A 27323-nucleotide genomic window follows, 5' to 3' on the forward strand; every position below is an offset into this window, starting at 1 on the left:
AGGCAGCAAGGGAACCTCGCGTGGTCACTGAAGTTGCTCTCCGTGGTCAGGTTAAGAATGAAGAGGCGCCACGTGGCTCAGCAGCGTCCCCGGTGCCGAGCAGGGGTCCCCAGGCACGGACCCCAGCCTGCCGGGGCCCAGGCCCTGGCTTTGCCCAGCCGAGCACTCTGGTCAGGAGAGAGACTGAGAAGGCCAGGGATCTGCGAGCTTGGGAGCGCAGAGCACCTCTCCTGACGGTCTCGCCCGTGGTGAAGGTGCCCGTTCTGCAGAGGGGCCGTGCCGTGGGTGACGGAGATTCTGCTGGGGAACCGAATGCCTGGGAGCTGTCAGAAGGGGTGTCCAGCCATCCACCCAAGGAACAGGCTTCCGATCTTCTCAGCGAGGACTGAGACCCAGGACTGAAGGCAGGCCACAGGAACCCAGAGGATGCTGAAGACATCCAGAGCTGCCTTTCTGCAGGGGTCAGACCTTGGACGTGACCTCCGGCCCCAGCTCTGTCTGCCTCCATATTCCAGGATGGCCTCTGAATGAACACTGTCAGAGTACCGAAGGCCGATGCTGCAGCTCGGCCTTGGTGAGGGGGTGTGGGCAGGCTGGCCCCCGCTCCGAGGAAACGTTCCCCAGTGCGCCTGAGGCGGACACTCAGGCGGGCATGAAAGGAGGTCCCCAGCGCTGCTGTCATTCCTTGGGACGTCTGTGTCGGGAGGAGGAGCTGCGTTCCTCATAAAGGTAGAGAAAAATTTAAAAAGAAAAGAAGGAAGAAAAGCTATGCATCTATCAGCACAGGGAAAGTGAGCGCTGAAGAGGAGACCAACAATCCTTTAAACCGGCCATCTATTGGGCACACAGGAATTTCCTTTCAGATGCCACCCAGAGGCGGCAAGACTCTAAGGCAAGGAGAAAGGACCCAAGAAAGGCTCCGTCCCGGCTCTTTCTGTCCTCTCCCGGGCTCCCTTGGCGGGGGACTCACAGTTCATCACAGCCAGGGCAGAGCCGACAGCTCTAACCCACTCCCAGACTAAGAATGCACCCGACCTCTTTGTAGCCGTGAGAGAGTGCACAGCCGCATAGGTGGGAATCTCACTAATACCAATGAGTTGCCAACATTCTAATTTTCAGGGGTGGGGGAAGAAAGATGCGATAGGAACAAAGCTACTGAGCAAACCTTTAACAAAACGCACCAGCTGGTTAGTGGAAATGGAGCACATACCAGTGAGTGAACAAAAGACACATCTTCCGTAGGAACGGTAACTTTCTAACTTAGATCCCAGACCTCGTAACAAAAAAAGAACTCTAAACCCCACCCACCGTGTTACATGTATAAGACAAGAGAGCGCAACTGAGTTTCTACAGATTTTCTGGAAACATTCACTCCCAGACTGAGAGAGATACTGTCAAAGAGAACAAGTCCTGTTATGACTGCATTTCCACTTTGCACAAATCCTGTGCCATCTCTGCAAGAATGACTCTGGAACAGCCTTTCGTCCTGAGTTCATTTCAAAATGGTTCTTTCAAACATTCCACACATACGCACACTGGCCTGGAGAACAAGGACCTTTGTCTTTCTTTGCCAAAAGACAGTGTTTCTTGAGGCCTCTTTTTTTGCCTCTGATGGACAGTTCTGATGTTGGCTTCAGAAAAATACATACATGACCATCCTAAGCCAGAGAGAGAGAAACCTCGGAGGTTGTTAATGCATCAGTTACACCACCCTTTTCTAATCACAGCTCTGCACCTCATTGTTCTTCAGGCAAAATACGTCCCTTAAGTTTACAGTGCCAGGTAAACAAAGCTGCGCACTGTCCCTGCTTCTAAAGTTTGTTTTTATAAACATTCCCCCTGTCCCCCAACCCACAAGGCGGCTGCACAACGGCCCCATTGTTGAGCACGGCTTTGACCGCTCCAGGACAATAGATTGTTTTTCTCTTAGCCCCCTCAGAGCAAAATCCGTTTTAATAAGGAAGTCTCTGCCTTTGCAAAGGAAGTAAAGGAGTGAAAACCAAAAAACGAACGTCCGAAGAGATTTCTCGGCTTAGACTGTGCAACAGTCGTGGGTACTCAGCTTGCCAGGAAGGCACATCACCGGCTTGTCTAGGGGCAGAGACTGAGGGGTCTGTTCTGGAATTTTCCAAGGAGGCCGTTTTAGGTATCATAACAGGGTGTTTCTGAGCAGGAGGTTGCTCTCGTCTATGGGAAGATCAAAACCAAAGGGAAACAAAGCACCCAGAAAATTGCTTCTTGGAGTCCTAGGAAGGAGTTAATCTAGAACGAAGATGCCAGTGGTCACTCCTTTCCAGGAAGACAGGAAGAGCTCTGCTCAGGAAGCCTGCAGCATGGGCGCTGACATGCTGCAGAGTCGGTGAAGCCCCCTTTCCAGGTGGAACTTCTGGTTACATGTACAGCGCAGCGGCGGTGGGGGGGGGGGTGGTCCCCACGGATCACAGAGGAGGAGAAGCACCCCACAGCCCTGGCCTGACAACAGGTGGCCAGAGCTGGGGGGAGGAAACAGACACCCCACCCCAAGGCTTCCTGCCACCATTGTCTGGGTCTGTGCTGGGAAGGCCATGGAGCCGCAGAGGGCCGGCCATACACGGGCAGGGTGACCACTCAAGTGACCCAGCGGAGAGAAGGCAAGACGGAGGAAAACAGCTCTCCTGGTAGGCTGGAGAATGCACTAGATACCTTCAGTATGACGGCAGGATGACTGAGTTTCAACACACACACACACTTGCAGAAACACATACACTTTTAAAAACGACTTATGGGTAAAGCCAGCCCTTCGGTACATTTTCTCACTCTACCTTCTGTTTTTCTCTGAAGGTTCCCCCACTGGTTTAGATGATACCAGAAGAAACAGTAGATAACTCCAGAAGAATTAAGAAGAATTATTATTTTCTTGAAAATAATTATTTCAAAAGAATACAAAAAGCCTGTTTCGCTACCACAGAAAGCAACGTTTTAAGACAGTCAGGTTTGATAACAGCACACACTGTTTTTGCTGTATCTTTCATCAACAGTGGCTCTCGCATCACGTGCTTTGGGCACACTGAACGCCCTCCTCTGCTGGAATGCCCCCATTCGGGGTGACGGGATCCCTGGTGGCCTGTCAGCCCCAACTGTGCTAGCAGTAATGTCCAGGAAGACAGCAGAGACTGGAACGTACAGTGAAAACTACAAGGGGGAGTGATTTAAGTACCAAGTTAAGCACAAGGGCCATGTTGAAGTTTGGTGGAACAGCTAAGCTTTTGGAAGATGGGCTTGAAAAGAGTAACTAAAAAACTAATAATATGGTATAAGTTTGGATTTTATAGATAGATAGATAGATAGATATATAAATTAGGAGAAAGCAATGGCACCCCACTCCAGTACTCTTGCCTGGAAAATCCCATGGACGGAGGAGCCTGGTGGGCTGCAGTCCATGGGGTCGCGAAGAGTCGGACACGACTGAGCGACTTCACTTTCACTTTTCACTTTCATGCATTGGAGAAGGAAATGGCAACCCACTCCAGTGTTCTTGCCTGGAGAATCCCGGGGATGGTGGAGCCTGGTGGGCTGCTGTCTGTGGGGTCGCACAGAGTCGGACACGACTGAAGCGACTACAGTACAGTACAGTATATATATAAAAATTACAGATAAAATGACAGCAGGCAAATGATTTTCCTTCTGAAATGAAATGAAGACCCAGGGAACCATTTGAGCGGAGACATCCACCCGAGATGGGAGGTCTTGAACCTGCCATTCATGGGGTCAAAGCAGAATCAGGGCGCTGTTCTGTCTTCCATTACTGGCATCTCCACCACCCTGGGGAGTGCTGTTGCTCCCCAGTCTAGGAAGAAGGGGAACGCAACTAAAAAAGGCCCTCCTTTCTCCACACAGAGCCACCAGCTTATCTGAAGTCTCAGTGGCATTTTAATCTAACATTTTCATGTCTCACGCATACAGAGTTGAGATACCACTTCCAGCCATCTGAGCATCTGAGCCATCGGGCTAGAGTCAGAGTGTGTCTGGTAGTGGGTACGGGGGAGGGTGAGCAGGGGCACCTCTCCAAACAGGCCGCCAAGAGTAGGGTCTAAGAGAAAGTGGTCTGGGGCTGGATCGATGGGGCTCAAAGCCCAGGTCTGCCATTTACTAGCTATGCTTCCTTGGTCAAATCATTCACTCTTTCTGTACCTCAGTTTTCTCACCTCTGAAATGGGCAGTCGTGCTATAAGAAAACGATTCAGTCTATGTAAAGTGCTTAGGCGTCATACGCAGCACACAGCAAACGCTGTAATCCAAGCGCAAGCTCACCGGCAGCAGGAACGCGAGTCCTGAACGGGCTGACAAGCTGCAGCTTGGCTGGCCGCGCTGCAGTGAAACCCTGGGGCCTCTTTGCCCTCAAGTCCCCAGGTCCTCCCACCTGCCTTCAGTGGCCTTGGCAGGAGTTGGGGGTTGAGTGAGGACTGAGACAATAGAAACTCTCCCAGCACAGGCAGGAGCCTATCTCTCCAACAGACACCGAACAACAAATTCTTGTATTTTTCCGTGGTCAGGAGGAGAAAGCTGAGGGACAGAGCGTCAGGCGTGACAAAGGGGCCTGAGCAGCTCCCGGGGGACTGCAGCCAGCTGCCTCTGGCTGGCAGCAGACTGCAGTTGTTCCAAGCCTCCTGCTCAAGGGATGCTTTGGGCCCTGGGCCCGACCGATAAACAGAGATGAGAGAGACAGCATGCTCAGACCAGCATGCTGCCCAGCCCTCTGACCCTGGAGTCCTGGAGAGGCCCTTGGGCGAGAGCACGAGAAAGCCATGTGCTGCAGAAGTGCGGGCTCCCGGGCCATTCTGGAGCCTTGCCCGGCTGTGGACGGGCTGCCATCTACCTTCCAAACAAGCAGTCTGGAATTCAGGAAAGCAAGCAGGCACCCCTACCATTTCCATCTCCTAAATACTGTATGCCTACTCCAACAAGTCCTAGAATTGCCTGAGTTCTTAACATTCCAGACATCAGTTTCAACTGCAAAACCGAGAAATGAGAGGCAGAGAGTTTTCAGGGTCACATGTTCGTTTTCATCACTTTACATACAACACATAGAGGATATTTTCATTTTCTTCTTTCTAAGCACAGTGAGTTTGCATATCATCTCTGCTGAGGCCTCTATCTTGATCCCACAATTCAAGCAATTGTACATCAATAATATATCATTATCATCATTTGGTAGAATTTTTGGCAACCTCTCTCTCTTATCTCCTTGCAGGATGGCCAGCTTTTGATACTCTGCGGTAAGCAAGGCCAAAGAGCGTGGCTAACTGAAATCTACAGATAATCTCAGAAATCCCTTTTAGCCAATAATGTCAACTTCTTTTTTTTTTCTAACCTACAGCTTGTACTTCTAATTCAACTCTGAAGAAATATATTTCATTTTATTTGCTGACCTTTCAGCATTTGGTGAAGAGGCTTGGAAGCACTGAGATGGTCAAATGCAAACAGATGGGCTAGGCAAAGGGCTGGGATGGTATCTTAAAATGCTTGCAAGAAAATGAAAACACTGAAATAGAAAAATCTAAGTTTTCTTTCCAATAAAGGTAAGCACAAAATATGTTCCATAAAATCATACTAAATAAAAGTTGTTGGTAAAGAAATACTAAAAACAGACAGACAAAAAAACAAAAACAGTATCAGAAGGACTCTAACTGCTTGGAAACGATTTTTCAAATCTCTAACAAGTTTGGCACTCCAACGGCTCTAAATCAGAATGGTGGTCAAGGCAGTCTGTAGACTCTCAATGCCTGGTAAGGATGACACTGTTGGGATTTAGTGCATCGCTGTCCTCTCAACATTTAAGAGGCATCTCCATTCTCTGTAAATCACTTTCAGCCAGCCAGAGAGTTATTTGGAGAAAACTGTGGTTAAAGAGCACATTCAGGGGTGAAGGGGAAGTTCTTCCTTACCAAAAAATCCCTATGAATACACACAGAAGGAAATAGAAACTCACCATTAGAACATCATAGTAGTAAGTGTTGCAGGTAAGCGCCACCAAGAGGTGCCAACATTAGGAAGTGACGAGAAAGAGGACATCTGCACGGGCTCCAAGTATCATCCTTCCACCCCCAAGATGTTAGATTACAAAGGGGAAGCTCCCCGGTGGAGAAACCGGCCCGTAACCACGTGATCAGAGTCACATCACCTGCAGTAAACACACTGGCGTCACCCGGACATGACACGCTGCGAGGATGCTCACGCCTGTGGTCTTCCTCCTCCATATACAGAAACTGAGTCTAATTATGAGAAGACATCAGAGAAGCACAAGCGGAGGAGTATGCTCTAAAAGAAATGATCAATCATCTCCGAAAGGATCAAGGTAAAAAGCAAGGGAAGATAGAGGAACTGTCACAAGGAGGAGACCACAGAGAGCCAACAAATTCAATGGGGCCTGGAAAAAGGACGTTCATGGAGAAACTGATGACATCTCAATAAAGTCTGCAGTTGAGAGTATTATGCCAATGTTCATTTCTTGGTTTTGGTAATTGGATTATGGTTATGTAAGATGTTAACATTAGGGATAACTGGGTGACATTTTACGAACTCTCTGTGCATTTTTTCAACTTTCGTATAAGTCTAAAATTATTTTAAAATACGAAATTATTTTAAAAATAGAGAAAGGAAAGAGACCATTCTGTTTTGCCCTAGTGAGTGGGGTCATCCTCAGTACCAACGTGCTGGCTTTGGTTCCAGCACTCCAGACGTTCCTCCCTTAATGGATTTTATAATCTTCAACACTGCTGCTATTACATACTGAAATTCAAATTCAGGAGACTGAAGGAAGAAGGTAAATAAAGAAGCCACGCTGACATTGAGAAAAAAGGAATTACTGAGAAAATGTAAAATTCTGTATACTTAGCACAATCCTCACAGTTCCTTTACCACCACCCCCCCCCCCCCACCCCTTCAGTAGGCATAGCTCCCTAAAAATACGGCAGTAATTGGGCTAAACTCCAGAACACACACACTCTTTATCCAGAACTTGGCTTTCTGGAAAATAAAGTCCTGACAAGGTTTTAGTAAGTTATGTGGACCACATGATTCAGCGACTTCCTCGTGCAGAAGTCAGAGGCTCTAGGAACGGGCGGTCTTCCCAGACCACAGCTACATGGAGGGCTGCTGGGACGCTCTGGCATTCCATCCTCCCCAACACCCTTCCAGGCTGAGTCAACGTCACTTGTTTCTCGGATGGGTAACTCTCCACCTTTACCCTCCCGCTTTGACCTGCTGTGCCTAGAATATCTAAAATTAATTGTAACTGAAGAGGGTCACCGTGTTTGCCCATGCTAATCTGCGAGGTGAACACAAACACTCTTAAACAACTTTGGGAGCCTTTCTCCTACTGAGAGGAGTAATCCCTCCAGGAGGAAATCTCCACTTTAAAGCCACATGAAAATTGCATCCCTCTTCTGCAACTTTCACTGAAAGGGTAAGATGAAGCGCTTCCACTTTGCTGGTAAGAGTTGCTCAGAGTTAATGGTAGGCAGGTCTACCTGTATCCTTTCTTAACAGTAACTTAAACAAAACAACAACAGCTGTATTAATTGCATCCTCTCCACAGAGCCCTCAAATTCTGTGTGTGTGTTTTCTCTTGCCTGGCCCCCAAAAAAGCCTGAGTTACTTTTGACAAAGATCTCACTGCTCACGATACAGCCTGTGAGGGAGCGCAATACTTTCCCACTTACAAACACAGGCAGGCACTCAGGTGTGTCCAACTGGACTCCCCCCACACCCCAAAACCCCAACTACAACGGCCGTAACAGTGACAGTAGCCTAAGCACAAGTAATGGTATGTACTTAGCATGCTGGGTTTATGATCTGCTAGGCTATGAGGACAGCCCAAACGTTCACAGTTAATACCCTTCCAAGTCCAAGGGCAAAGGGCCCCCGTGGTCCCCAGTGCCCGAGCCAACTGAACCACCCAGGGCTGCCTGGCCTGGCCCATGGAGCAAGGCTGTCTTTTAGAGCTATTACAAGGACTTGCAAAGTTAAGAATGCTCAGAGATCCCCACCTAACAGAAACTGCTCTGGTTTCCGGTATTTCTGGTAAGCCCCAGAGTTCAGTGTCTTTTCCAGCTCTGCTTGTGCCAATAGGGCTGGACAGCCTTACCAACCCATGCCCCGGTTCTGGCGGCTAAATGGTGAATAAGGCAGAACACAGCAGAGACAAGCATGAGGCCAAGGCTTCCACCAGAACCTGGTCCTTCAGTGAAATAATTCATACAGTAAAAGCACACAGATTATACTGTTGAAGGTGGATGGTTTCAATGGCCTCCATTTTCCTAAGAGTATTTCCCACTTTGAACAGATGACAGCTACCACGGCCAGAGGGAGTGAGTCCTCCTGACACTTCTCTCACGAACATTTAGCGTTTCTGTTTTAAGTGTAAACCCTACTGTGTCTCAGGTATATGATGATGCGGGGGGTACAAAGCTAAGTCAGAATTAGCTCAGAAGTCTTAAAAACCCCTTAAAAAGCCACAGTCTAGCCAAAGATCAAGCTGCAAACATATAACAACACAAACTGTCACATGCTATGAAGAAAAATGGATTCATTTCCTGGGTGTAGGGGGTTTGAATTAGGAGACGGCATTTAGCAAGCCCCATAAACCCAGCAGAGTAGACATCTGGCCATAATAAAATCAAACCCTGTATTCAGGGTCCATACTATTACTCAACAAGGATAATTCAAGCAATTACTAGAGCTATCATGATCCAACACATAAGTTCACTTGAGGACCCCAACTATGTAAGCATGAATATTTTTTTGGCTGCCTCGAGCTAGCACGTTTATGAAAAACAGGTTAAGTTACTGGCTCCAAATTACTTTTTAATAAAAAAAGCAAACAAAAAAAGCTTAAGCTTTTAAGATTTCTTAAAAAAAAAAAAAAGAAAGAAACTGGAAAATAATCTCCCTGTCAAGAGCATGCATGATTAACGATTCGTGTGTATAAACTTGCATATCTGTGTTGCTATTACATGCTCTTCCTAACAGCATAAAATTGCCCTAAAGATTCTTGTGGAACTGATACATGCCCCCCCAGCATGCCTACTCCCACCATATTTTAAAAATTCTTTGTGTAATTTCTGGAAAATTTTAGACTTCAGCTATCAATGGGCCATTCAATAACAGGAACTACGGTCAAGTCATTCATATGGAATTGTAAAGGTATTAACCATCAAAAATCACTCACTTTCCACAAAACAGCTGATGCAAATACTGTACTCCAGTGGCTTAACTGCGATAAATATTAGGAAGCTCTCTACTTGTAAATCCATCCTGAGGTTGAGCTAAATCAGACTGACCAGGTCAACAACCAAGACTGAATCAATCGGTCAAGTCAGCATCACACTAAGAACTGTCACTCATCTCACTTTGTAGGGTTCTTCCCTGGTGGCTCAGACAGTTAACAGAGTCTGTCTGCAATGCAGGAGACAGGGGTTCAATCGCCGGGTCAGGAAGAGCCCCTGGAGAAGGGAATGGCTGCCCATTCCAATACTCTTGCCTGGAGAATCCCATGGACAGAGGAGCCTAGTGGGCCACAGTCCTTGGGGTCCCAAAGAGTCAGACACGACTGAGCAACAAACACTTTCATATTCAGAGGACTCTAAGCGATACTATGGGCAAAGGTCTAGAACAGAGAATATGCTTCAACTGGTGACTCCATAAACGGTAGCTCTTAAAATTTCCACATGGGGAGCACTGAGGTTAGAACTGTTCAAAACTCTCTGTTTGACAGATGAGGAAAGTGATCTGAATGGTGATCAAATGAGTTAGTACGAGAACCTAAGTTTGTTTGCTTTTCCAGTATGGTCCATCACATCATATCACTGTACTGAGCTTCAGGAGAGGGTAACACTTCAACCCAAAGAGACTTGTCTTTGACAGTTCTGAATTGGAGGGAGGGTCCATAATGTAGCCCCCACCATCTCCTCCTAGCAAAGGCTAGCGTCATTCAGCCAATCCAAGCCCACTACACTAAGTGAAATTCAGACCCCAATAAGTGGCCCAATCAAGGCCACTGATGAATACAATCACTATCACAGATACAGGCTGTTTAGGATCTGAAGCAGTTACATCGATAACAGTACTATCTGCAATAGCAAATTGGTTTTACAAATCTGTGAGGAATAGGGACCCAGTGAATGTGCCAGAAATTCTGTCAGCCCTGGCTTACATTACATCGAATTTTTTTTTTTTTTGTAGACACAGCAAGTAAACAGAATTTAGGAAGCCAGTTTACATTTAGCATAAGGTAATTCACTGTGTCCTAAAAGAGAGAAAAGAAAGCTGCCTAAAGCTTCATGAAGCAGCCCACCTAAGTCTGCTTTTCTAGAGAGAACTGAGCACCCACGAAAGGCAATCAAGATTTACATAGTTAATTCATATTCAGAGACGTGTCAACATATATCTGTAAAAGGATTACCCTTAATCTTTCAGCTGCTTGAGTAGGAATAAAATGCCTAGATTGAGACTCTAAACATCTAATTTGTGAAGAGGTTAAACATCTCAGTGATAATCTAATAATGTAAAATATAAACTATTTCCTTCCTGGCCTCTCTCCTTCATTCAGTCATTCACATAAGTATGTAATGAGCTCCCTGGGTCTGTGCCAGGTGCCAGGGACCCATTACGGTATAAGACACATGTGACTCCTCCACCTCTGAGTGCGGCAGGGGCTGAAAGAGTATATTAAAACTTCTGTATGCCCTCCAGTCCTTTAAGACCTAATCCCTGCCCTCCAGGAGTTTGTAATCTCCTTGGGTACACAGATTATATACACTGAGGCCCCTGGTGGCTCAGATGGTAAAGAATCTGCCTGTAATGTAGGAGACCTGGGTTTGGTGCCTGGGTGGGGAAGATCCCCTGGAGAAGGGAATGGCAACCCACTCCAGTATTCCTGCCAGGGAAATCCCACGGACAGAGGGGCCTGGCGGGCTACAATCCATGGGATTGCAAAGAGTCATAGACGACTGAGCGACTAACACTTTCACTTTCTTGGGTACACAGAAGCTGCACACAGTGATAAAATTAAACAGAATTAGAGCACCAGAAAGAAGAAAAAGATCGTCACAACCCAGATAACCATGATGGTGTGATCACTCACCTAGAGCCAGGCATCCTGGAATGTGAAGTCAAGTGGGCCTTAGGAAGCATCACTACAGACAAAGCTAGTGGAGGTGATGGAATTCCAGTTGAGCTATTTCAAATCCTAAAAGATGATGCTGGGAAAGTGCTACACTCAATATGCCAGCAAATTTGGAAAACGCAGCAGTGGCCACAGGACTGGAAAAGGTCAGGTTTCATTCCAATCCCATTTCATTCCAATCCCAAAGAAAGGCAATGCCAAAGAATGCTCAAACTACCGCACAATTGTACTCATCTCACACGTTAGCAAAGTAATGCTCAAAATCCTTCAAGCTAGGCTTCAACAGTACATGAACCATGAACTTCCAGATGTTCAAGCTGGATTTAGAAAAGGCAGAGGAACCAGAGATCAAATTGCAGAGGAACCAGAGATCAAATTGCAAATATCCGTTGGATTATCAAAAAAGAGAGTTCCAGAAAAACATCTATTTCTGCTTTATTGACTATGCCAAAGCCTTTGACTGTGTGGATCACAATAAACTGTGGAAATTCTGAAAGAGATGGGAATACCAGACCACCTGACCTGCCTCCTGAGAAATCTGTATGCAGGTCAGGAAGCAACAGTTAGAACTGGACATGGAACAACAGACTGGTTCCAAATAGGAAAAGGAGTACGTCAAGGCTGTATATTGTCACCCTGCTTATTTAACTTATATGCAGAGTACATCATGAGAAACGCTGGGCTGGAGGAAGCACAAGCTGGAATCAAGATTGCCAGGAGAAATATCAATAACCTCAGATATGCAGATGACACTACCTTATGGCCAAAAGTGAAGAGGAACTGAGGAGCCTCTTAATGAAAGTGAAAGGGGAGACTGAAAAAGCTGGTTTAAAACTCAACATTCAGAAAAATAAGGTCATAGCATCTGGTCTCATCACCTCACGGCAATTAGATGGGGAAACAGTGTAAACAGTGTCAGACTTTATTTTGGGAGGCTCCAAAATCACTGCTGATGGTAACTGCAGCCATGAAATTAAAAGATGCTTGCTCCTTGGAAGAAAAGCTATGGCAAACCTAGAGAGCATATTAAAAAGCAGAGACATTACTTGGCCAACAAAGGTCCTTCCTAGTTTAATGAGGATGACTTGATGGTCTAAAACCAAAAAGAACAAAACTGAATGGCAGTGCGTGAGTTTTCCTACGTCTTGTTTAGCTTTAGAATTTAAATTTAGCAAAACGAATTTTTTTAAAGCCCATTTTCTTATGGGCCTTCCCAGTAGTACTACCTCATCTGAACTCTTCGAGAGCTCATGGGGGTTGTTTCTCATGTCTTATTTATTCCCACACATGGACTCACTCATTCAGTCGACAAACGTTTGTTCTCTGATCCACTGTGTGCTTGGCAGCAGGAGAGCTGAGGCGTGGGCTGTCAGTAAATATTTCTCACTGTTAGTAACCTAACCTCAACTCAAATTAGCTTCAGCAAAGAAAGAATTTATTGGCTTCTGTAAGTTTCAATGCAAATCAGCTTCAGGCACGGTTGGTTCCTGGGGCACAAGCAATGACATCCATATTTAATCTTCATCTCTCAGCTACGCTTTCTTCTGTGAAGGCTGCACCCCCTCAAGCAGCTTCTCCCCGGAGATGCTAACCGTGATGGCCTCCAACAGCTCCAGAATTACCGGCTTAGCCACCACGAGAGTCTTTTCCCCAAAAACTCCAGTGAAAGTGCTAAATTAGCTCTAACTTGGCCCATCTTGAGTCTCGTGCTTTCATTTGACCGAGAGATGCAGCACGCTGATGGGCCGGTGTAGTCACGTGGTCAAACCAGGAAAGGAGAGAGCAAGGTCAGTCCCAGTGCATCACAGGGATTAAGATGAGAGGGGGTTTGGGACTTCCCTGGTGGTTCATCTAGTCAAAGCTATGGTTTTTGCGGTAGTCACATATGGATGTGAGAGTTGGACTATAAAGAAAGCTGACCACCGAAGAACTGATGCTTTTGAACTGTGGTGTTGGAGAAGACTGTGGTGTTGAGAGTCCCTTGGACTGCAAGGAGATCCAGCCAGTCCATCCTAAAGGAAATCAGTCCTGAATATTCATTGGAAGGACTGATGCTGAAGCTGAAACTCCAATACTTTGGCCGCCTGATAAGAAGACTTGGCTCATTGGAAAAGACCCTGATGCTGGGAAAGATTGAAGGCAGGAGAAGAAGGGGACAACAGAGGATGGGATGGTTGGATGGCATCACCGACTCAATGGACATGAGCTTGAGTAAGCTCCAGGAGTTGGTGATGGACAAGGAGGCCTGGCGTGCTGCAGTCCACGGGGTCGCAAAGAGCTGGACACAACTGAGCAACTGAACTGAACTGAGAGCACCAGAGGGTCAAAGCAATGTGAAATCTGCAAGCTGAGAGGAAGAGTTTCCTCTCAGAAATACGTATAAAAAAAGGACACAGACACACAGAAAGAGAGTGAACTCTATTTCGGGGAAAAGAGAAGAGGAAGAGATGCAGTGAAGATGCGGTAGGGGCAGCACACCCCAGTAAGTAGGGGAGGAGGTCACATGAGAAAGTGGGGGGGTGGGTTCTCGAACCGGTAACAGTGAGCAACCTTCTTGCCTGAGCAGGGTCTATGCAAAGGAGTGTTAAGCTGGCACGTGGGAATGCAAGACGGATTCAGATCTGGAGAGAGTGGTTGTAGAAAACCCCCTCGGGATGCTAGAAATTCTGGGGTCAGATGAGGGTGGAACAAATGGCAAGGTGAGCTTTGCAGGTAGAAAGGAAGTGGCAGGATTTGATGCCTGATGAGAGACTTTGAGATTTGAGCTGAGGCCAGTTCATCACTGGTACATTCCAGAAGACATGCTGGCTTTGAAGAAGCAAGGCACGCGGTGTGCCACCGGCTGAGCATGAGGTGACGGGAGCCTTTCCCACGTGTGAGTCTGGTGGACATAGGTGACATGGGGCAAAAGGAAAGAAAAAAAACACTCAGGGGAAAGACAGGTCCAGGCAGGACATACCTTACAGCCGTATCAGATAAAGCCACGAAGGTGGCTCCCACTCAGAAAGGTGGAAGACAGGACGACTGCTCCAGAAGCTTGGAGGCGGGGCCAAGAGTCAGGAGTGCAGAAACACTGCAGTCCAGAGAGGCTGGAGCTGGGCCCAGAGGGTGGGTCAGCTTTGCTAAATGGAGGGGAAAGGGCATTCCAGGCCAGGATACAGTGGGGACAAGCGAACAAACAAGACTTCAGTGACAAGCTACTTGCCCCTGTTGTCTCAGTAGTGAAAAATCACCTTTAACACATTTATGATAGACATCTGATTAGTCAATTGGCTACAACTCTATGGAACTGCCCCTTAACTTCACTTATACTTTGTTTTTCATACTCAGGTATTTTCATAAATAAATAATTTCCCAATAAAATACAAGGTACACGGAGAAAAGCGAGGGTTTCAGATTTCACCAAAACACTGCTCCAAACACAGCAGTGGTCAATTCTGGTCCATCGAGATGATCTGGTCTTTGGCACTGGTGCATTAAAAATTTTTCAATTTGACGAATGCCGCTATTAGAGTCACCCATTTTCAAGGTCATAATTGGTGCACATAAAAAGAACAGAATCACAGACTGTCCCCAAACAGCAGGAGCTCCCGTGGCCTGCCTCTCCCAGGATCCAAGAGCTACACTGTTCTCCTGCTTCTATTTAGAGTATCATGAATGCTAAACAGAAATGTGAAAAAATTATTCCACAAAGCGAAGCAAAATAGACATCACCCCTCCACCCCCTGCCACCCCAGACCCACACTCCGGAGTGGCTCACCACTCAATTTTGGCTTGCAAATGTATTCTTAAATGTGGATTTGTTGTTTGCCATCTGTAACCCCCAAACAGCCTAAATATATATTTGTGTAACACCTTGATACAGGGGTGGGGAAAGATCTCCAGTTATTTTTTAAGGTAACAGCAGCTACCGCGGTAGAAAAGTCATGGAGCCATTCCGTCAAATTAGTGCTATGACCACTCAGCATCATGTCGTCTCAGGCATGGGTCATGCCAGAGGCGTGACGGGAGCTGACCACCAGAACAACAGGGAATCGAGCAAAAATAATCTCCTGTGACTAAACACATCAAAAGTGTTTTTAAAAAAAAAAATCTCTTTGAGCTGGACTTGCTGGTAAAATGACTTGTTTGAATACAAGTCTGAATTGGAGATTATTTTCAAATTAATGAAGTTTTTCAGCTGGTAAAGACTTACAACTAGAAGGACTTCTAATAACAAGGAGTAGTATCCCAAGAAGCCCTTGGGGACTTGTTTCACTGAATAAGAATAATGTGCAATTAAGCCAACAATTGTAACTAAGTGTTTCTGAGGGCTTGAAAGTAGTTGTTCTCTAGTAGTTCAAACATCAAGTTCATCTAAAGGCCTGTATGGCATTTAACTGAATTGGTCCATTCAGTCCTGCACGTGATGTTAAGGTGAGCAAATGTACTAACTAGCACATAGTAGGCCTTCCCTAGGATTAAAAAAAAAAGAACAAGCTTCAAAATAGAAAAAAATAAATGCTCAGTAAATACAAAAATAAATAGGACAAATATGAATTAGGAAACTATTCATTTTAGGATTCCTTTGAATAATAGGTCCCACTCATACCTGTTTAAGTGTTTCTTTGCAAATCATTAATTACTTGGCAAGGGAGGTTGTGCCCAGAGACCCCCTGGCCGGCAGGGGCACAGCAGCTGAAGATCAGTGTGCTCCTCCAAAATGGACCAACCGCCCTTGTCCTCCCCAATGTTTGCAGAGGCCATTCTGTTTCTCTGTTAGAATCCAACGAGCCAGAAGCACAAGATGTCAGGTTCAGGGGAGTCATTTCATGCCATCCCGCCTCCCTGTACAGCCAGGAGCCAGCCATCCGGTGGCAGGGACCCAACCACGGTGCTGTGTCTTGTATGACTGGGTGAGGGGGCTCTTTTTAGGATCCTGCCCAGAGCCTGACTCCCTGGGACTCAAGGAAAAGCCTCTCCTGAGGCTGAAAAATTTAGACAAAGTATCTACAGCAATGGGAGGAACACGAGAACTCACTCCTGTCCAAATCAATAGAGAGGCAAACTGGGCAGTCTTGTTCCTGCGAGAGGGACCCCTCTACAGGGCACGCTTGTGCAGCATGGAGTGTTCTGGTGAGGCCTCCTGACCACCTTCCTTTCTTAGATCACCCCCCACACGCCCACCACCAAATTTTGGAGGCCAGTCAGTGAACTGTCAGGGACTAACAGTCAGCACTACTAATCGCTTAGTCGCTCCGCTGTGTCCGACCCTGCAACCCCGTGGACTGTAGCCCCCAGGCTCCTTGTCCATGGGGATTCTCCAGCAAGAATACTGGAGTGGCTTGCCTCTACTCCAAGATCCTACAACAGGGGATGTTCCCAACCCAGGGATCGAACCCAAGTCTCCCACACTGCAGGCAGATTCTTCACCGTCTGAGCCACCAGAGAAGCTCACAAACAGGGAGAACTAGACATGTGGCCGATGCATCAGTTTTCAGCAGGGGAGATGGGGATGGGAGGAAAAATCTCTTTTCAAGTCTCCCTCTCCACTGTGGAATACCATAACGAGGATGTCTTTTGCCTTCTGATTGTTGCTAGCAGTTGAAATGACCACATTTAATCAGCTGAGCAAGAGACGGTTTAAAAGGCCATTTACTCCTCCTTTTGTAAATGGCCTTTAAACCAGTTCAGACCGCTTCCAAGGGCCCTGAAATCACCAAGTCAGAGGGTTTCCTTCAACCCTCCTCATAAGAATTAGAATGACACCTAGTCCAGGCTCTTTGGTTCATTAAAGATGTTAACATCACTTAAATGCAACAAAGCGATGGGACTAGGGTCTGAATGGAATCGTGTCCTGAGGCGTATATTCAGACCCCCACTGCCATGTATTCCGCACAGAATGTATTCCATGTATTCTCTTTCCAAGAGCTATGGGTCCCCAGACTCCTGATCACAGGTATGAAAATGCCGCATGAGACGCCACGTCATGTTCATTTGTTATTTCTTCTTTTGTCTTGGGCGGGGGATGGGGGTGCTGGAAGACTGCTGAAAAGTTTTAGCCGATCAGCATCTGTAACAGATAATCGTTTATTCTTGGTACTAAATTCAAATCTTAGTAACATAGCAAGTGCATAGCAAGATAAACTGTCTTCCTGTTAAGAAGAGTGTTGAGTGTGATATGGGAGTGGCATCGTAGGCAGCTGCACGGTCAGAATCATTTTAAACCCTGTACACACCTCGCAGTGAGCAAACTGCCCTGGGCATGGCTCTCCGTGTTTCACTGCCTATTCTGGAGCTCCAGCACTTCCAAGACATCCTTGTCAGCAGCGAAATACAGCGCTTCCTTCCGTCTTTATCACATAGGTTGCCAGACTATGCTCAGAGCTAGAGTGGGGAATGTTACAGTAAATACTTCCCCCAAACCAGTTATGTGTGTCATTGATAAACAACAGAGAATTTAAGAGAGACATAAACGTACTCCTGGAACCTTAAATCTTCCTCCCAGTGAGGCCTAAGAACTTAAGATCTTCATACACCTGGCAGAGAAGAAGGAAAACAAATGTCCCCCAAAGTCTATGGATTTATAGTCTAAATATGTCTTCCTCTAGAACGTTTAACACACTTAAGCTTTAGTCCTCCTGGATACTTTGAAAGTGCTCCTCGGCGATAAATTACAGCAGTTGCATCTCTCGCTGCAGCTCACATAAATATAATTTTGCTTTCGGGAAACCAATTATAGCAGAGTAAATCATTTTTACATTGCTTCCCAAAAATCTTCTAAGTTGCAATATGGACAGTAAGTAGAATCACAAGAAAAACACAGCTTACTTATTCTATCATTTTCCTACATTTAGCAAGTTAAATCGCTGATGGAAATGTACCGTTGGGCTAGTTTTAGAAAATACTCAGCTTATTTCAGCAGGTGCAGTAGTGTATGCACACACGGATGCAACCAGTGTTTCTTCAGTGTGTACGCATCTGGACTTGCGGGGAGGACAGGGGAATCTCCGTGTCTCCAGGAGTCCAGCACAGTCCCGTGAGCTGGGCTTCACGGGTGCTGAGGATGCAGCAGACAGCACCTGGAGCACTCGACCCACACAGGCCGCACCACGCCATCCCCACAACGTCCCTGAGAGACAGAGATGATCATTCTACCCGAAAGACACGGCAAGTGATGGCGAGAGCCACAGAGCTCACCCAGCTCCCAAGTCCCGGGAGCTGAGCCACCCAGGGCACCAGTATGACATCCTCTGGGTTATACTAAGCTTGTGAAGTCAGAGGAAAAACCAGCCTGGTACATGAGCAAGTCTTAGGCGAGGGACTGAAAATTACAACTTAGGGAGAAAATAGACCTTAGTTAGGGAGTGATGGTCAAGGAAGGAGCGCAGGAAGGAAGTCCAGTCATGGGGGAGAAAGCACGCATGGAGGCTGGAGGGTGGAAGATACTGAAGCAGAAATTTCCAGAAAGCTGCAAAAAGTAAACCCAGGCCTGGAGCAGGGACAGCTTGAGTCTCACAGTTAGGGCTTCACATCAGAGACAACAGGGTGCCCGTGCGAATTTTTCAAGTGGGCCAAAGTCTTAACGGAAGCAGAGCTTCAGCTAAAACCGTTTGGCTACTTTGCAGGATGGACTGGAGAGGAGGAAGGGCTTGACGGTGAGGCCTCTACTAGGGTAACCCTGAATTAAGGAGACAGGCAGAGGGGCTGAGAAAGGGAGGGAAATGCTGGGCATCTGCGTAAAAGAAGGAAGGAGGGGGCAGAGAAGAAAAACTTCCAAGTCCTGCTAATCATCACGAGCTGCTTGGTACACGGGAAAGCGGAGAGAGACAGGCGGGGGTGCACACAGGCCTGGCACTTGCTCAGTGCTAGCTGGGGAGTATTCTGGCCATCTGATGCACACAGACGACTCACTGGAAGAGTCCCTGCGGCTGGGGAAGATCAAAGGCCGAAGGAGAAGAGGGCGTCAGAGGACGAGACGGCTGGACGGCATCACCAGTGCGTTGGACGCGAACTTGGGCCAACTCCGGGAGATGGGGAGGGACAGGGAGGCCTGGCGTGCTGCAGTCCACGGGGTCGCAAAGGGTCGGGCACGACTGAGCGACTGAACAAGACAAGAACCTGGGGCGTCGGATCCACCTTCCTCTCCCGGGTGAGCTGCCGTCCGCCCGGCAGGCAGCCCAGGTCGCGACCACGCTCTCCTGTTTCTTCCGCTCGTTACTTCCGTCTGGATGCAACAAACACATTTTAAGAAAGACTGTTCTCCTTTGAGTTTTGTTTGAACCGCATCATTCACAAATAACTGAGTGATAAAAGATCAGTGCAGCTCCTCCTGCTTGGTTTTAAGAAGGTCCAGTCTTTTCTCTCTCTGAGAATATGCCTGAAAGTGGTAGTTTAACCAAGTTGTTTGTTTATTTTTGTTTTTTTTGTTGTTTTTTTTTGTGGTGGTTGTTATGTTTTATTAAACCAGGGTGGTCCAAGTGAGAAGCATGTCCTGGGAGCATTTTAACTATTAGGTCACAAACAGAAAATTGTGGAGGCTGTGCAAAACCTCCCCATGCTAATGAAACCAAGAAGTTATTGCTCCAAGCTCTGGAAAAGTAACGTTAGCTTAAAACCCCAGGGGTCTGTCACCCGGAAAGGCGCCACAAGGCTCACAGACCAGCCCTGCTCAGCTTCCCTGGGTCAGCTGGAATCAGGGCTGACCCTTTCCCAGTTCTCACTCGGTAAGAAACGGTTTTGGTAGGGCAAAAACAGAAAATAAAGCTCTGAATGAGCCCTGATGCTTTGTGAGAATGCGCAAGTTAAATTCAGCTGGTTAAGATGAAGCTCCGTGAACTGCTGGGCCTGGGTCAGTAACTGCTCTGCCTCTGTTCTCGAAAGACGCCGACCAGCAGGGCAGGAACGGGGTCTGAAGCCCCCCTCTTGTGTGATGGGCATTTCAAGTCACTCCCAGGCATGTGGTGCCAACTGTTCCAAGTGGCTCCCGGTGAAATCACTTTGTTATTCACCTTTGTATTTCAGCTTCCCCTTGTCCAGGACGTCAGGATCTCACCAGGCCAAGTCATTTAACAGAGAAAGAGCGAGGGAGAGGCATGTACTGTGGAGGCATCAAGGGTCAAACAGCCTTTGCTGAAGTCACCCAGTTTATAACAGAACTGGTGAGATGCAGGTTTCAATCAACACCACCCGCTACAAAGACCTTTCTCCTGGTCTGAGAAGGGGGATGGGAAGAGGAGCAAAAGGTTGCTGCTGAGCCTTAAGTGAGTTAAATCGTATTGACTTAAATAAAAATTCTGACAGTTTGTTTTCAAGCAGGAAAACTGTAAAATGGAAACCACATGCAATCCTGTGCCAGAGCCGCATTTAAATCATTCACACGTCAAAAACTCAGCGAATGTTTCTAATTTAGTCAAACACTACCTCTCTTTCTCCACAATAAGTCATCTTAATTTATTTCACCTACCTCTACTGTTTTCATGTTAACAATGTGACCACCAGAAGTCTGAACAACTCCTTTCTGATTTGGGAAGTAAAGCAGTTTGTTCTGATTTTTTCCAACTTCCATAGAGCCAGTGACTACACAAGTCCCCAAACATTCAAGGCTCCCAGTGCAAATTATTAACTTTTCATGTTCAACTCAAAGCAAAATGCTTCCTTTTAGGATAGTGTGTTAAAAAAAAAAAAAAAGAGAGAGAGAGAAATTAACAGACTTTACAAACCCAAACCAATGAAGAAGCCCAATGACTCACCAGCTTCCAATATCCATGGTTCAAAATGCATTTTAAAATCTAAGTTAAGCTCAGTCATTCTCACTGGGACCTTGTAAGACAGGAACTCCTATCACTCTAGAACTGGAGCGAGTAGGAAATGTAGCCACATTAACTTGCAAACACACAAAGGCCTCAAGGCTAGAACATGCCTGTGACCCCAATCTTGTACTTAACTTGCTCCCTGCAGAAACATCACCAAGAGATGCGTGAACACACTGGAAACTACCCCCTGGCCTGCAGGCCAGGGGTAGGACCAAGCCCCACACTCCACTGCCGCTCTGGGCACGAGTCTCAGAAAGGCAGGGCCTTGGGAAGGGCCGCTGTCTCCCCCGTCTTCACTGAAGAACACTCACTAGAGAACTGTTTGCAGGTGGCTCAACCTCATCTCTGCAGAGATGAAGGGACTTTTCCCCTTTTCCAAAGGCTAGACACCTCTTTCCTTGTGATTATACAGATCTGCTCTGCCCAGACTTGCCTGTCAATTCTTAGTTATCGCTTATAGAGTAGTTCATATTTGCAATATACTCTGCAAATGTTTTTAGCACTTTACATCCCTTGTATGCTCACGACTACCTGTGGAGGAGAAGGAAGGCGAGCTGGCCTGGAGCTGGGGTTCAGAAGCCACAGTGAATGTAAACGTGTGTGTGTGAGAACACGTCTCTCCACGTGCTGGGCAAGTGATTAATTCCCTTCGACCCTGTGATACTTCACATCTTGGCCTGCTGGCCCAGGCATGCTATTCTTGAGGCTCCTTGAAGATTTCAGAAGCAAATGTAGCGGTTTGAGGCTGAGTTTCATGAATGAACCAGCAGCACTGCTATCACGGACAAAGGTCACAGAACTACATCTCATTCCTCGGCCTTGGCTTCATCATCTGTGAAAAGGAAGTCATACTAGGGGTCAAAATATTTGAGGCATCTTAGAGTACAATCCACATCTCACACCTCCCTTACCGATAACTCAATTAGCTAGCAAGCCACCTCCCTTACAAACCCAAAATCTAGCAGAGAGGCGGCCATGGTGACTATGTATTCACAATTCTGTTTTACTTATCTGATTTCATGGTTACTGAACATTAACTTGCATGTACTTTTAGCACGATTAAATATTTAAGTTTCAAGCCCACAGAAGATCATAAGCAGCCAATTTTAGGGAGTAAGGCTGGAGACAGTGGTAAAATCTGAACAAAAGTAACATGAAGAACGCACAGAAATGGCACCTATACAAAAAAGCCAACACACGATCTCCAACCCTGGCACTCGCAGGCCATTCAGCTCAGTGCAGTGTTTCACATCAAAGCTTGTCAAGCACACTCCTGCGGGCTTGAGAGCTCCCCTTTATAATTTTCATTTCGTTTGTTTCCATTCTGAATACGATCTACCTTTTTAACTTCGACTTCCTCTATTTAACCCTCTTAGAGTTTAATGCTGTTATTTTAGCATCAGCATTTACATCCAAAACACACCGGAAGCCAACTGTGTTATTCTAGCTGTCGCACACCAAGAGGAAGAGAAGAGGTGCAATTAATACACAAACACATCTTTATATACCCATCTGAAGGCCACATTATGTCATGGTGTTCATGGGAACTGAGGCTCTTCGATACCTAAAGAGAAAAGCCAACTGAAATTCCAAAGAGAAGCATTCCACAACTCAAAGGCGCTCAGGCCTTTGACGTCAGTTGTTGATTCATGTTTGAATGCTAATTTAGTCTTAGCAAAGTATCAGCATGTCACTAAACTGATGTTTGGGTTTGCATTTTAGAGTCTCATCTGCGTTTAATGTGTATATTTAATATATAGTTATAAAAAAGATCCAGAGTCATAAGACATTTATCCCTAATGGTTGTAGTATTTAAGTATCTTTATAGCAGAGTAATTCACAATGACACTGAGGGGCAGGGAGTATCTTTTACCTTTAAAGGGGTCTCAGCTGCCACAGATGAAAACAACTGCTCTGCCCACCTGGGAACATTACTTTATTATCTCATCAGAAAATGAAGCTACTTTCACAGTGATGACCTTGTGTACTGAGAAAAGTGAGATTATGTTCATTATATTCTCTTCAATGCAAGCAATTGAAAATGTCCTTTAGAAATATTTCCTCTAAATATAATTATTTTAATTGCGTTGCTTAAAAAAAATGACTCTTTCACTATCCAAGTAACTAACTCAGTTATCATTTATATAATGAAAACTTTTCTTTGTATCCTTGGAATGTGTTCTGCTGTTTAGGGTATGAAGCTATTTCCGTGATATGAAGGTACCCATATGCATGTGTCTTTTGATGATCAGAGAGTAAAGCTAAATTTATACATATATGGAAATGGCTTCAGCAAGTCCCTAGACAGACAGGGCCAAACTGAAATGTCAGCTTGGGGTATAGAACTCACTATCTGTGGAGAGGAGTGATGAGGAGCCCTGGCCACACGCTAAACAGCATAAAAATCTCTGGATGGTGGGTCTCAAAGTGTGGTTGGTGGACCCCTGGGGGTTCTGCAGCCCTTGTGTCCAGGTTGGGGATGTGGAGGAGCAGGGGCTATGAGATCAACCAATTTTCAGAATGCTGCAAAGACATCACTTGCCTTTTCACTCACGCTGTCTCAGGAGTGCACAGTGGACTTTTCCAGTGTGTGGTACTGACAGCAGACTGAACGTGGGAACAGGTGCTGGGACCCGGCTGAATCCCGTTACGCCAGACATCAGAGAGCTCTGGGGACGCACTGCCTCCCTACTCACTGCACTGACAGAGGCGGTTAAGGCTCCCCCACCACAAAACATGTTTACTCGTGATGGGCTTATTATTTTTAGCTGAATTAATCTTTTTTTTTTTTTTACCTATTCAATGCTTCTCTTCATCTCTGTGTGCTGAGCCCCAGACTCCGATATTTGGCTCCCTGTTAGCTCTTTTCCGGGATGTCTAAGAGACATTTCAGATTCTGCAAATCCAAGACAGAGCTGCGGCTCCTTCTGTATGCGTCTCAGACCTGCTCCTCCCCACTGCCCATCCGGCTCAGGAACCAATACTTCCATCCCCTGTTCTGTCCAAGCCAAGAAGTCTCTCTTGGCTTTAACTCTTTTTCTCCCTCCATTCTTCATATTCTATACATTTAAAAAATCCCCAGATATTCCTAGATCAACCCACTATCAGACCCGATCACTCTGATCCCAAGATGATCAGGGGACCATTTTGCCCCATCCCACCTGTTCCCACCCTCTTCGCAAACGCTCGTAGGGAGGAGCGCTGTATCTAGGAAGCATAGACTAGGGGTGCTGCTGAACCCCAACAACGCACAGGACCACTCCCCAGCCAAGACTTACCTGAGCCCAGCTGTCACTCATCCCCAGGTTAACAGCCAGCTCTGGTCCACGCCCCCGGTCTGTCTCCATTGGGTTATCCCAGCAGCTCCCTCATCGGTGCCCCTGATCCCACTCCGACTGCCCTCCCCCTGGCTCTGGTCCCTTCTCCACACAACAGCTAGCATGTCGATATATACATCCGAGCGTGTCTGTTTCCAGCCCATCACTGGCTCCCCACTGATGTCACGGAAGCTGTCACTCCTGCCGCAGCCTACAGGCTCCACCTGCTCTGTTTCAGCCTGCCTCGGAACTCAGAGCTATGGCCTCGCTTACATGTGCATGTCCCAACCCGCCCTCCCACCACCAAACTGCTGTGGCAATGCCCTAAGAAGGTAATTAGGGTTAAAGAGGTCATCAGGGTAGAGGCCTGATACAACAGGACTAGCGTCCTCCTGGGAGACAGCTGCTCTCCCCCGCCATGTGCGAATGCAGCGGAGGCAGCCATCTACACGCCAGAAGACATGCCCCCAGGACCCCACCATGCTCTGGCACCCCGATCTCAGTCTTCCAGCTTCCCAAGTGTGAGAAGCAAATGTCTCCAGCAGAAGCCACCTTGGCTCTGGTATCCTGGCATCACAGCCCGAGCTAATTCACACACCATTTCCCCCCTCTGCCAAGGTCCAGCCTGGTCATCGGTCCATATCTGCTTCACAGCCTTTTGTTCTTCTTTTGCCTCCTTGATTCCTTGTGGCTGACCCCCAGCAACCCTTGTCAGCGAGGCTTCCCTGACTCCCCAGCCTAACAGCACCACCGCCCTCCCAGCCACACACCTACCCACCCCAGCACGCCTGCCCTTCAACCACAGCGCCCCGTTTCTTGCATTCTTCTTGGGGAGTCATCTCAAGCTTATTATTCTGTTTATCGTCTGTCTCCTCACCCCATCCCAGGAGAAACCTACTCCATCTCCTTCACTGCTACCCAGGGATGGGACACAGCGTAGGTGCTAAGTATCAGTTTCATAACCACACGGATGAATCTGCCTTTGCAGGTTTCAAACTGAAACAGCTGAGCATCTCCAGCCATTTTCTGAGCCCGGCCCACTCCTATCTCCCAAGAAGGTCACCGTGTTTGTGCCGATCTCATGGTCCTCTGGGGATGGAGGAGGACAGGAGAGAATAATTAACGGCAGTATCCGGAGTGAGTAGCTACCCATGTCAGTTCACTCCGGGGAGCATCAGATCGCAATGTCATGTTGGAGCACAGGCCTGGGGAAAAGGCCCAAGGAGGCACAGAGTGAGTCCCCCAGTGTCCGCTCTCCACACCCACGGACCGAGGAGGGATCCATGTGTCACATGAGTAAGGCTCACAGGACCCAGCCTTCAGCTGCCCCAGAAACCCAAGGCAAGTCGTGGAGCTGGGCGGCCGGGAGAGGCCCGCCGGCTGGGATCGCTGTCCGTCCTTTCTACCACACTCCATATGCCCAGGTGCTTCCAAACCACTGGGTCTTTGAAAAGGGAGTCGTAGGAGCAGTGTCAGTCGCTCAGTCCTGTGTGATGCTCTGCGAGCCCGCGGGCTGCAGCCCACCAGACTCCTCTGTCCATGGGATTCTCCAGGCAAGAATACTGGAGTGGGCTCCCATGCCCTCCTCCAGGGGCTCTTCCTGACCCAGGGATTGAACCTGTGTCTCCCACATTGCAGGCAGATTCTTTACCACCTGAGCCACCCGGGAAGCCCTTGCAAAGGGAGCCTGCACACACATGCAGAATGAGGGGTGGGGATTCTGTAATGGAAAACGCACAGTGAGACAGTCACAGACCGTCCTGACGGCCTGCTGTGGGCAAGGCACCCGTCAGCTTGGGAATTTCAGGGAGAGCCCCGAGGAGGGCGAGGTGCTCGTGTCACAGAGGGTCAGGGAAAGCGGATGACAGACCCTGACGAGGGCCACCCGGGAAGCCTCAGGGGGAGACGGGCGTGATGATGGAGAGAAGGGAGAGGCAGATGTTTCAGGGGACATGAAGTGCGCTCAGGCACGAGGGCTGTAACTGTCCGGGCACGAAGTCTAGTTGGAGAGGACTGGAAATGTGGGCTGGGGGCTCAGACAGTGCTTCACACAACGCCCCCACTCACGGGCAGGAGGAGGGGGGCGGCCGGCTGCAGGGGGCATGCTGAGGGTGAGGGGACGCGGCAGACACGCGCTCAGTCCCACCGACACCGAGTGAGGACCTCAGCCAGGGCGGGGCAGCGTGGGCAGCGGCGCAGGAAAGCACCGAAGGTCAGAGTGACTGGCGGCCCCGGGGACACAGCTGCCTCCCAGCAGCCTCGCCTGGGGAAGGCGAATTTCCCTCCCAACGCTGGGATCAAAGCCGGGGATGCTGTGACCGTCACTGCCCCCAAACACACCCCGACACCAGGGCCACCAACCATTCTCACCACCCACTGAGAAAGCGGGAGTAGACGGCCCAAGAGGTGAGCCTCCCTCCCCACGACACCTAACCCCTTCCAAAAACATCACATCTTTTCTTCCATAAATAATTGCAATAGGATGCCGTAGCTTTCCCCAAACAAACAATAGCCGGATTGTGCCCTGTTTGCAGGGGCCCAGCCCAGCGCATACAAAGGCCTGTTTTCACAGGCCGGCCTCTCTCTGCTGCAGAAGGGTGGGGATGATGCCCCCTCCTCATTTATTCAGCAACTCCACCGCAGTGATTCCTTCAGGAAAGGAAGAGGCTGTGAGCACAGGAAAAGGGGCAGTGCCCATTCAGGACAATGCCCGCTGTTTCCCAGGCTTTCCTCTGCCTTTGACCTCACCCAGGAAGCTCTCCTTTCACCATATGCTCTAAAATGCCAACCATGTAATTTTATGCAGGGGATTACTTGTAAGCTTTCTACGAAATGTCACCCATGATTTTAAATTGTAATAAGCTGAAAGTTTCAAAATAGTCCTGTTTTTATGTCTCAAAACTTCATACTCCTTCAGAATTAAACAGAGTTGAAGTGAGCGCCTATATTTTTCTGCTAATTATTAATACTCTTCCTGGTTAGGAAAAGGTGAACTCAAGAACCAAACTCATTAGTTTATAAGAGCTGCTCGACTTGTGTTTAGAAACA

General features: G+C 47.6%; 1 protein-coding gene across 5 annotated transcripts in view; it reads right to left on the reverse strand.

Moving 5' to 3' along the window:
• The window catches only part of IGF1R (insulin like growth factor 1 receptor), a 307210-nt gene that overhangs the window by 113639 nt on the left and 166248 nt on the right, over positions 1-27323 (reverse strand). Inside the window, exon 1 of one of the 5 annotated variants that reach the window (XM_044933274.2) lies at positions 21490-21652. The exons of 3 other annotated variants lie outside the window; for them this stretch is intronic. Coding sequence is in view for 1 of the 2 variants with exons in the window: in XM_044933273.2 (XP_044789208.1) it covers positions 20896-20953 (58 nt within the window). In the remaining variant the exon portion in view is untranslated. Of the gene's footprint in view, positions 1-20895; positions 20969-21489; positions 21653-27323 lie in introns of those variants that run through there. One more of the 5 variants, XM_044933273.2, reaches the window with a different exon arrangement.

The sequence above is a fragment of the Bubalus bubalis genome, chromosome 20, assembly GCF_019923935.1.
Source record: "Bubalus bubalis isolate 160015118507 breed Murrah chromosome 20, NDDB_SH_1, whole genome shotgun sequence".
Lineage (NCBI taxonomy): Eukaryota > Metazoa > Chordata > Mammalia > Artiodactyla > Bovidae > Bubalus > Bubalus bubalis.